The sequence below is a fragment of the Monodon monoceros genome, unplaced genomic scaffold, assembly GCF_005190385.1.
Source record: "Monodon monoceros isolate NGI ecotype Baffin Bay Population unplaced genomic scaffold, NGI_Narwhal_1 Super_Scaffold_6, whole genome shotgun sequence".
Lineage (NCBI taxonomy): Eukaryota > Metazoa > Chordata > Mammalia > Artiodactyla > Monodontidae > Monodon > Monodon monoceros.
This window is the reverse complement of record NW_021703783.1, coordinates 92,810,107-92,821,869: the sequence shown is the minus strand read 5'-3', so window position 1 is coordinate 92,821,869 and position 11,763 is coordinate 92,810,107. Positions and strand designations below refer to the sequence as shown.

At 52.6% G+C, this 11,763-nt stretch overlaps 1 protein-coding gene across 1 annotated transcript; it reads right to left on the bottom strand.

Annotated features, from left to right (window-relative positions):
* Window positions 1–2,884: 2,884 nt before the first annotated feature.
* MCHR1 (melanin concentrating hormone receptor 1) lies at window positions 2,885–6,392 on the bottom strand. The gene is made up of 2 exons (XM_029205921.1): window positions 5,976–6,392; window positions 2,885–4,743 (listed from the first exon to the last, which is right to left on the bottom strand). Exons 1-2 carry the CDS (start codon window positions 6,250–6,252, stop codon window positions 3,764–3,766), a joined length of 1,257 nt encoding a protein of 418 aa, XP_029061754.1. The 5' UTR covers window positions 6,253–6,392; the 3' UTR covers window positions 2,885–3,763.
* Between the last annotated feature and the right edge of the window lie 5,371 nt (window positions 6,393–11,763).

Here is an 11,763-nt window from a genome sequence, read left to right as displayed (position 1 = left end):
CCCCAAGGTGGCTGCCGGCAGCTCACAGAGCTGTGTGCTTCCCAGGTCAAGTCTAGGAGGGGGATGGGAGAGGCTCTACCAATAGCTCCAAACAAAGAATAAAGGCCTTCCTTCCCAGAAATCCTGGCTAATGACTTTTTACATCCCATTGATTGCTCTTGCCTCCCTGGATGAACCAGTGTGGCCAGGGAGATGGGATACGGTGATTGGTTAAAGCCAGGTGGGGCCCATCTGTGGAGGTGGGGCTGGGGTCCGTACTTCCTAAACCAGGAAAGTTTAGGTTGGAAGCTTAGGATGTTATCAGGAGGGTTAACAGAACAGTCGCTTAAACAGATAGGGATTTACTTTCTTGCACACCTAGCAGCCTCGCGGTTGGTGTTGGGCCAGCAAGTCAGTGATGCCCTTGGGACCACATGTGCTCTCTGTCTTCCTGACTCACCAGCCTTAGAGCATTGGTTTGCATTCTCATCGTTGTCACCTCGTGATCCCAAGAGAGTGGCTGCTGCTCCAGATGATGCATCTGCATTCAAGGCAGGGAGAAAGGAGGAAGAGCCCAGATGCTACCAACCTGATCTGCTTCCTTTAGTCGGGAAAGCAAAACCTTTTCCAGAAGTCCCCACAGCAGACTTCTGCTTAGGTCCTGTTTTTGTTTTGATTTTTCTTAAAAGACACATTTCTTAAGGAACCACACAGGTAGAAGAGGAACACAATTTTGCATTTTCCCCATTCAAAGTGGACGATGTTGCATCTCAGCATTTCATAAAGCCTAATTTTTTTTTTTTTTTTTTTTTTTTTTTGCCGTGCCGCACGGCATGAGGGATCTTAGTTCCCCCACCAGGGATCGAACCCATGCCCCCTGCAGTGGAAGCTTGGAGTCTTAACCACTGGATCACCAGGGAAGTCCCTGCATCTCAGCATGTCAAATGAAGATGTCAAATACAAAACTGAGTGAAACATTGCACGCATCTCTCCTGCTGAAAACTAGATCATATGTGGACCCTTAGCTGCAAGGGAGGTTGGGAAAGCAGGAAAGAGGGCTGTCCAATAGGGTTAGACTAATCATGATCCATACCCTGGGGGGAGAGGGAGCATGTGCATTGGTGGTGGAGGGTCCCCAATACCGTCAGCAATGTTCCTTAAACACATGCAGCTTTTCCCACCTCTACATATTAGCTCAGGTGTTTTCCACCTGCCTGAAACTTGCTCTTCCCCATCTCCGCTTGTCAACGTCCTATCTACACTTCAAAATCTCTTCCACATGCCCTGAATCTCCAGTGAGAAGTGAAGACTTCTTCAGCCTCTCCGAGCATCTTCTGCCTCTGTTCTGGGACTTAATTCTATCCTATGGCTGGTCCTGTGCATGAGGCACAGCTTTGTGGCCAGACAGGCATTGGCTCCAGGGGGGCCTGTGATCGGCGACTTAACATCGCTCTAGGGCCTCAATTTCCTCGTTTATAAAATGGGAGTAATCCTAGAACCTGCCTCACAGAGTTGCTGTGAGTGTTAAATAGGATAATCTACGTCAAATGTTTAGGCTAGTGCCCGTCCCATAGCCGGTGCATAATTGTTAGCCTTTATTATTCTTACTGCCCTGTTCTCCCCATCACCTCCCTCAGGCTCTGCCTTCCTCAGCCTTGCATACACTGCCACTTTTCTTAAAATTGATATATAATTCACATACCATAAAACTCGCTCTGTTTACATTACTACCCACTCACTTTCCTGTCTCAACCCACTTAGCTTCAACTTCAGTTTTCAATATGGGGTTGAGAGTCTCTGGGGCCGTCAGCAGGTCATTTGCCTGCCCACTCACCGGCCTGTAGCCTTGGTCACTTGCATTTCCTGGGAGAGGCCATCTCACCTATTTCCTCTCCCAGAGTCCCCCTTGGAGGGGGAAGAGGGTGAAGAAGATAGACCCTGGGGAAGACTTCCATAGGCAAACCAGTTACAGGAAAACCTCCTTTTCTGGAACTAGTGGGTAGGAGTTGCCTTAAAGGTCCCATAAGAATCTTTTTTGTTGTTGTTGGATGTGCATCTAAAACAGATCTGGAGCTTACCTGTGACAGCTAGAGACCCCACTATAATGAGTAAGGAAAACTAACTGTCTGCTTTGTCCGCACCCCCGACCCCACCTCCTCACGCACTGGGTGGAGTGGAACGCAAGCAGGAAATACTAATGAAGACGATTACAAAGAGCTCCCGGGGACCTAAAGAAGCTGCCTAGAAGTTTGCTAATCAGGCTACCTGCTGCAACTCTGCAGTGAAAAATAACTGGTGAGAGGAGGCTGTGCTGACGCACCTGCTTTAGGGATGCATCTGGACAAGTCAGGAGCTCACAATTTGCTCCCACTATCTATCTCATCAACGCCTGCGGAGTGGTTCGCGCAGGACTCCTGGCTCCTGGCTCCGCTCGTGAAGAAGCCGAGAAGCAGCAACCTTGGCCGCCGCCCAGCGGCCCCGTCTGTAATCTTCCTGCTCCACGTGGCTCGCAGCAGATCTTAGCAGCAGCCACAAGAGGCAGGCGCAGGCTCGGGCTGCCCGAGAAGCCAGCCCTGCGACTTGTGACTCAGCAGGGGAGGCGGCGGGTGGGACTCTGGCCTGAGGGGCCAGCACTGCTAACAACCAAGCGCTTTTGAGCAGAAGACGGGAAGTTGAGTCCCGAGAACAAGACTGGCAGCGGAATTTCAATCTAATGAATTCACAGTAATCCTCCCTATGGGTTTAGACAAGCAGATCCCCTGCTTCTTGCTTCCTAAAATGCAGCCTGAATCAAGGTCTAGATTCCACGGCCAAACGACCTCTCTTTCCCTTTTTGGCCGCCCGCCTCCACCTCTACGCCCACCCCCAAGCCGGAGTAATTATACAGGAGCGTCCAGAGAGATACGGGTGGAGATTTTCCTTTATTCGTTTTTATTTTGGAGAGAAAGGGCTAGAGCAAAAAAATGATGCCAAACACACCGGGCCTCAGAATGACCCCTGCATGTGCAGGACCCTGATGGGCGCTCACTCTGGATCTGGTGACTGACAAATGTGCCCCCCGAAGAGAATGACCCCACAACTGCCCCCCTTGACCCTCTCCCTTTTTCTTAATTTCAAGGCCCTCACCCACACCCATCCCGGGTAGCCTTGTCATTCCCAATAAGTGGATCTCCTAGCAAATTGGGCTTTTACCTCCATGGGCTCAGACCCCACCCCCACCCTCCAAATAAACATGCATCGCCTAGAGATAAAGGGAAATTGACACAGGATGCTGGAACATGGAGAGACCACACGCTTTATTTTTCATCATCCTCCAGCTTGGGAGAAAGGTTGCCCTCCATCATACCAATGAGAGACAGGAAGAGGCGGTGAGGCCGCACCACCTTTCCCATTTCCCCAGGGGCCTGTGCCCATACCCCTGCTCACGCCCTGGCCCTGCCTGATTTTAAATAAACCCGGCAAGAAGGCTTCTACGTCTTCTCTCTGGAAAAAGACATTTGGGAGCTAGCAGATGTAGGGCTCAGCTGAACCTTTAAACCAATCTTCTTGCTCAGTTTCTGTTCAACCCAAAGGTCCATCTTGTTCTCCGAAGGAGATTTCTGATGCTTGAAGCCCCCAAACCTGGCTCCGTTGAGCAATCTGTGGGCCCCGTTGAATGTTTTTAGTTGTAACCACCCAGCCTCCCTGCATCCTCCCAGAGCGGTCTTTGGTTTCTCTCAGCATCTTCCCCCATGGTCTGCCGTGGTGCCCTGACGTAGAAGTGCCCAGGGTGGCAGGGGAAGTGTCAGGTGCCCTTGCTTTCTGTCCTCTCTTCATCAGCCGTCTGGGCATTGCTGATGGCTCGAAGCTGCCCCTGGGCCGCAGGCTTCACCGATAGGACCAAGCGTTTTCGGAACGTCTCACAGAGCACGATGTACACAAAGGGGTTGAGGCAGCTGTTGGCATAGCCCAAGCTGATGGCCGCGTTGTACAGGTAGACAAAGGTGAGCGTCGGGCGGCTGATGGACAGCTGGGTCAGCTGAAGCACGTAGTAGGGTGCCCAGCACACAAAGAAAACCAGGCAGATAGCGATGGCCGTGCGGGTCACCCTCTTTGTCCGCAGCCGGATGCTGCGTTGAGAGGCAGGGGCCACGGAGGATGTCATGCGCTGCAGGATCCTCACATACGCGGCCGTGATGACCACGAAGGGCAGGGCAAAGGCCAGGAAAAACTGGTACAGGGTGAACCAGTAGAGGTCAGTGTCTGGGTTGGGCAGGCGGATGCCACAGCCCACGGTGCCTCCTGGGAAGGGGATAAGCCTAGCGTAGAGCCACACGGGGGTGATGCTGATGAAGGACAGGGCCCACAGGAGGCAGATCACCAGGGTGGCCACAGAGGGCTTCCGGAACTTGGTGGAGGAGATGGGGTGGACGGTGGCCAGGTAGCGGTCAATGGCCATGGCTGTCAGGATGTAGGTGCTGGTGAACTGACTGTTGGCGTCCATGGCCGTGATGAGGGTGCACATGGTCTCTCCAAAGTGCCAGACACCATTGCCCATGAGCTGGTGGATCATGAAGGGCATGCCCAGGAGAAAGAGGAGGTCCACCACCGAGAGGTTGATGATGAAGATGTCGGGGACGTTGCTGAACCAGGGCAGCTTGGATTTCTTCACCACCGCGAAGATGACCACGGAGTTCCCAACGATGCCCAGGAGGCAGATGGCACCGAACACCGAAGGCATGATGATGTTGGTGTAAGAGACGCTCCCTGTGCGAGGCGGCAGCCCTGGGGACAGAAGGAGCGAGCATCGACCGTTTGACATGGACTCTGCTCTCTGAGGGCTGACCTCCTACTGGCGTGCTCAGCCTCCAGCCGTGAGCCTGCCCCCCGTTCATCCTCCTGCCATTTCAGCTCAGGGCCCATCATTCATCTGGAATCCTCCCTACCATACTCCCTGCCCACACTGCTGCTAATCCTGCCCCCCCGTGCCCTCCTGCACTGGTTCCCTGGTCAATCCCATCAGAGTCTCCCACACCACCTGTTTGTTGAAGGACCGGTCCTTTGCCTCCTGCATTTTCTCAGAAGTCACAGAGTCAAGAACCACAGCGGCCTGCAGAGAATTGTTCTGTGGGCCTCTGGGCTTCACCAGGAAACAACATCAAAACAGCCAGCAGGACATGAAACTGTGTGCATGTGTGAGCATGTGTGGGTGCGTGCATGTGTTTTCTCCTTTCCTATTTGCAACCCTGATCATTTCATTTCAGGAGTTGAAAGCTGTGTACTGATTCCTGGGCATCTCTGTGGGTGACTGTCTCCTGGAGGCTTTTGCCCATCAGACCCACAGCCCTCCCCTCTCCTGGGTTCCTGTCCAGGATTTCCTTGGTCCCTATCTTCTGAGTCTGGGCTTCCCAGGCTTCCTGAGTGACCAGAGACCGAAGCTGTGTGTTGCAGCCCAGCTACCCGAGAATTTTCTCTATGCAAACCTTTCCTCTTTTTTCTTCCTCCTCTTATCCTTCAAAGCTAGAATTCCAGGGCATCTTAGCGCTGGAAATGTCCCCGCATCTCTGTGAGTTATCCCTTCCCACGCCTCTCCAAGGAGGCAGTAAGGATGTTTCAGACCCCATAACACGTAGTTCGAGCGAAAAGCCAACGGGATCGGTGAATGAGTGAGCCTCCAGCTATCTCCCTACATACCACCCTCCAGCTTCTCTTGCTCGCTTTTCTAGCCTGGAATATTTTCTGCAAAGCATCTTTGGAACTCCTGGGCAGCTCTCCCCTGCCTCCCTCGCGGCTGGCCACCATCCCCGGCCACTTCCGAGGGTGCCTTTGCCCTCTTCTCTGCCCCTGCCGTTTCATTCTCATCCCCTTTTCCCCTGCCCCTCCGGGCAAAGCATACTGCACATCTTATCCCCAAGAACTGTAATAAAGTTTCGCCAGCAGTTTGGCTCAGAGGTGAAATCTTCCCATTTCCCACCCCCGGCGCAGAGGAGGGAGGACTCCCCTCCAACACGTCTCACCGGCCGTGGTGAGGTTATCTGGGCCCTCCGAGGTGTTGCTGGCATTGGGGCCGGTGGGCAGCAGCGAGACTTCCAGGTCCATCCCGCCGGCGCCGGCGCCCGCTCGCCGTCGGCCCACGCAGGCTGCGGCAGCCTCCCGCGCCGACCGCTGCGTCCCGAGCCCCGGCCCCCGGAGCCCCGCCGTCTGGAGGGGGGTCTTCCTAGGCAGCCCGGCAGCCTCCGCTGCCTCCGCTGCCCACCGCTCTCCCCTCACTCCTTCCCCGGCTCCCACTGACATCACCTAGACACATTAACATTCGGAGGCAGATGCGCGTTAACCTCTTCGGTCCTGCGCCGCAGCAGCTCCAGCTTCCGACTGCCTGCAGAGCCCAGCGGCCGGAGCCGGGCTCAGGCATCCCCATCAGAGACGGGGCTTCCTTCCCTCTGGCACTTGGGCTGTGTCTCCTGTGCCACAGGGGGTGCTGCTTCCCTCACGTGAGGCTACAAGACTCTGCAAAAGCAAGGAGCCCGGCCAGCCCCTCACCCCAGGGACCGGTGCCTGGGCCACCGGGCCGGGGGCCGGGGGTGGCTGGGCGCAGAGCTTGGAAAGGGAAGGCTTGGACCACAGTACGCCTGTCCCCAGGCCACCCTCGACCCCTTCCCAGCGCCCCGATGGATTCCAGCCTTCAGAAGTTGAGGAGTTGTTGGCTGCTGAGCCCTTGCAGGCACTCAGAGGCAGTTGAGGTCACCCCATGTTGGTGATGGCCAGGGTCTCAGGGACCAGAAGGGGACAAACTCCCTTCTGCCCAGGATCAGCATGGACCAGGCTTAGAGAGATGATCTTAGGTCCTTGAGGTTTTACCTGGAACTCCTTGAGACAAATTTCAGAACAAAGACCCCCAAAGAGATCACCAAGAACAGACTGAGAGGGCAAAGCACTGAGTGAATTCTCAGCATAGGCATCCTGCTGCCAGCCTCTAGTGTCCCTCAGAGCCCGGAGCCACCACCAGACCCGCTGCCGGACTCAGGAGCCGGGGGTTCAAGGTAACCACAGTCTGATCCATACATACTTCTTCAGTCTTATTTATTTATTTATTTATTTGCTTCATCCAACAAATATTTATTGAGCAGTTACTACTTGCCAAGCACTGTTCTAGGTTCTGCAGTGAAAAAAACAATAAAGTCCTTGAGTCCCTGTTCTCATGATGATTACTTTTAAGTTGGGGGTGGGGGAGCAGGCAGAAAATATACCCCCCCCGAAAAAAAGACAATTTATGATATTGGTGATCAGTGCTATAAAAAACTTAAAGCACGGTGAGGGGGCCAGGGAATACTGGGGGAGGGGGAGAGGTTACTACTTTACATACGAAGGTCTCTCGGGAAGAGTCGTGAAGGAAGTAAAGAAGCGTGCTTGGAAATATCTGGAGGAAGAGCATTCCAGGCAGCAGAAATAGCCAGTGCAAAGGCCCTGAGGCAGGAGTGTGCTGGGTGTCTTTGGCGAACTGTGGCTATAGTAGAGCAAAGGGGAGAGTAGCAGGAGGGACTAGCGGAATGGCAGATTCTGTCAGGCCTTAGCCCTTGTCCTGAGAAAAGGACTTATGTGCACGTGGCTCTTCTGAGAGCTGAACCAAGAAGCAGCCGTGAGGGAGTGGGGACGACAAGACAGGAAAGAAGACAAAGCCAACAGAAGTTACATTATCAACTTCGCTGCTGTGGGCAATGGGAGCTTGCGTTTACCAGGGTCCTAGATAAGTGCACAGACTGTTTCCCAGAATCGTCTGCCTGAAGGATGGGGGGCAGGAACATTTTCCCAGTTGCCTCGACCCCCACTGGTTGAGTGTTGCCACTGGGGTGTTAACTCTGCGCTCCTAGGTGCCTGGGAGGAGCAGGCTCCTACGGCATCAGATGTGGCACAGAATGACTTTTGATGTGCAGCTCACACTTGAGGCGAGAGGCTGTCGGCACAAGGTGAATCTTGTGCTCGAGCCAAGAGGGCTCTGAGAGCGCTGACGTCCTGGGTGAAAAGCGAACAGACCCAATGTGCATGCCGGAGGCAAGACACATCAGCACAAGATCAGCTGAGCTCACACACACCTGTCTGCTGCAGCTGGAGTCAAAGTCAGAGGTAGTCGAGGGAGATGTGACAAGGGTGACCAGAAGCATCCAATATAGAAGACTATTGCAATGATCCAAGTGAAATAGGATGGTATCTTAGACCGGGGAGGTGGGGGTGGGGAGAAATGGTGGGTTTCTGTACATTATGTAGAGCCCAGAGGATTTGCTGCCGGTTAGACCGGAAATGCATGAGATAAAGAGGCATCAGGGATGACTCCTAGGTTTTTGGCCCAAACAACTGGCAGAATAGAGATAGGCAAGTCTGTTGGGAGGAGAAGATTTGGAGGAAAAATGAAGAGTTCTGTTTGGAGACGTTACATTTGAGACATCTGTTAACATCTGAGCAAAAATGTTGGGTAGTGTTGGATGTGAGCCAGAAATTCCAAGGAGAGGTCATGCCTGGAGCTATGAAGTTAAATTGATGACACTGGATGAGCTCACCTAGAGGGTGAGGGTGACTGGAAAAGAGTTGTGAGGACTCGGCCCTGGGGCATTTCAGAGTTTACACGTTGGAAAAATGAGCCTCACAGCCCACTATTTCCTCCTCTTCCACCTGCCATAGTCTTCCCACCTCCATCCATCCACCCACCCATCCATCCATCCTTTCATCCAGCAAATCATTCTTGAGCCTCTGCCATATACCAGGCACTGTGCTAGGCTCTGTCGGTACAGTGAAAAAAAACAAACAAGTGCCTGGTATCAAGGAGCTTCAACGACAGAGTGGTGAGAGACAGATAATAACAAGCAAGCCAATAAGTAAACAAAGTATCCTGCTCAACGCTTAGATCCAGAGGAGTCCAGGTAACTTAATCATGAAGGGATTTAGGTGTTTATAAAAGCACGGCTCCTGAACTATGCCACCCCTGCACTAGCAAAATGACTCTGCCTGACTGGAGACATTTAAACCATGACTGAGCAGCAAGGGAATCTGGGAAGGGTAAGTTTTAGATTTCTGGCCTTTGCGTGTTAGGTGTGGGATTGGTGGAGGGCCTGAACAGTCAGTCCACAATGGCAGATGACTTGTGTGGTAGGGAACGAATGGGATGATGGGAGTGACTGGGGTCCTTTAAAGAGGAGCGTTAAGGACGTCCTCTCTGAGGAGGCATTCAGGTAGAATCCTCAGCGTCCTTTTCACTACAAATGACTAACTTAAACCACCTCTCACTCTCCTTGCCAGTGACCGTTTTAGGGCTGAGCATCCCTCCTGGATGCCCACGTGCACCTCTTCAAATCCTCTTGGCTACACCTAGTTTATACTCCATCCATTGCTGCAATGTCCCTGCTCAGCACGGTCCCTGACCAAGTTCAGGTAAAGGTACAGGTGTATCAAGTTCAGGTGCAGGTATGACCAGATGGTGCTTTGCCCTAGGCCGGCACCATGTGCTTTTTACCCTCTGTCCCAATTGTCTCTGTTGCTGTCGTGACTTAGAATATAGGACCCCACAGAATGCCCACGCCAGAGCAACCTGGAAGTACGGGGAGAGTTCACTCCTTAGGGTGAACCGTTGGCCAATGGGGGGGTGGGAGCCACAGAAAGATGCTTTTCCCATTTTCCCCTTTTCCTGAGACACATTTCATATGGCTTCTCTGGGATCCCATGAGGTACAGCATCTGGTCCCTTGTAGTGGTGGACAAGCCCACACCGCTCACCAACTCCTCCTGAGAACAGAACTTTTGAGCTACTCTCCTCCAAGCCATCTGGCTCTTGACCTACTCAGCTCTGCCCAGCACAATCACGAGGAAGATCAGGCCTACGTACAGCAATAAACCCTTTCCCTCCTATCCATGTGCCCCCACTCACCATGCCCTAACCAGGGTACCCCAAGGGTTTGGTGTATCTCCCTGACTGCCCCCGTGGTGATATCCACCTGCCCTGTACTTTTCAGGACTTGGCTGTCATCTGCGTGTTTTGAAGTCTTACTGGGGTCACTGTATCAGATTCTCTCTTGCTCCCCTCACTTGTGCCTTGCCCCTTACACTATACTCCCTACCAAACAGCAGGAGTATTCTTGTTAAGATAGAAATTTCAGGGGAATTCCCTGGTGGTCCAGTGTTTAGGACTCGGTGCTTTCACTGCTGGGGCCAGAGTTTGATCCCTGGTCAGGGAACTAAGATCCTACATGCTGCACGGTGCAACCAAAAAAAAAAAAAGATAGAAATTTCATCACCCTACATTGTTGTGGTTAAACCCTACACTTTAGTGGTTCCCAATTGCTTTCAGAGTAAAGTCAACCCCCTAACAGAATGTAACGGACATGATAGCTTTTGGTACCCAGGGTTGATCCCCCAGAAAACCACGGCCATGAGAAGTTCTTTGGGAGGGGCAGTAGCAGCTCCTCTAAACAGTCCTTGGTGGGAGCTGCTGGTGGGAAAAGCAGCAGTTGAAGTGGGCTTTCTTATTTCCGCGGGGATGTGTAGACCCTGGGGTGGGAGAAACCAGGTAGCAGCACTTCCCAGAGGAAAGTGAGCATGGCTATTGTAACAGGCGGGGCCCGTGGAGTTACCCAGATGACTGCCCTGCAGAGGCTAATGTGGCTAATTGATCATGGAGTCTCTAAAACCAAAATATAGGAGCAGCCCTTCGCTCAGTTCCTATATCTGAAAAAACCTTCAGGCCTGATAAGCAGAGCTCTGACTGTAGCCACTTGGCTCTCCTGGTCAGAGTGGGAATTAAGGTGGATCAAGTAATAAATGGAGTTTGACTGGAATGCCTTAACAATAGTCCCCGGGGACCTCCAAAGCGATTTGTTTCCCTGCCCCTACTTCTATAGCTGGAATAGATATCCCAGCCGTTGGCAGAACTACTGTATTGGCTCTTGGATGGGCAGAGTAAGGGATTTGATGAGGAGAGAAGCCAAATGGAAAGCCCTCTCTACAAAAGTGATAAGCCAAAAGCAATATTGCACCCCCTGGGGGATTGAAGAGATTAATGGTATCATCAAGGCCTTTAAAGATGCAAGGTGGTGATTTTATCACATTCCCACTTGACTCTCAGTTTGGCCAGTGGAGAAGGCAGATGGGTGTCAGGGAATGCCAGTGGGTTACTGTAAACATAATTATGTGGTGACTCCAATTGCAGCTGCTATTTCAGATGTGGTATTGTCGTTGGGGGAAATAAATACAGTCCCTGACACCTGGTACGCAGTTATTGATCTAGCGAACGCCTTTTACTGTATCGCAAGAAGCAGAAAAGACCAGAAACCCTGCCGTTTTTTTCTGAGGGTCAACAGCGCACCGTTCCCATCTTGCCTCGGGACTTCATTATCTCTTTCGATGGCTCTTCGATTCTCAGACTTTGAACACTTCAAATGCCATGAAAATACAAAGGCCTGACATCTCAGTAAAGGTTTGGGGTCCAGTGTCCTGCACATGTCACGATCTTCCCTCCAAAGTAAAGCTTACCTGACATCCCCTACCCCAAAAGAGGAGCCCCTGGAGACACACAGTTGGAAAAGGGAACAACAATTCCCCAAAGGAGCAGGGAGCAGAGGGGTGCGGGACGTGCAAAACCAAGGGGAGCCTAGTCCCCCCAGTCTCCCCTGTTAGGTCTGGCATGCCTTGAATGCAGGGACTGTGGCTCTTATTCTCGCATCAGGCACAGCTGCCATGTCAGTCAGTGGATTCTGGGTACACCCCAGGTCCCCTGCTCCAACCTGGCGCCCTGCCTTTGGACATTTGCACTGTGCCCTGTACT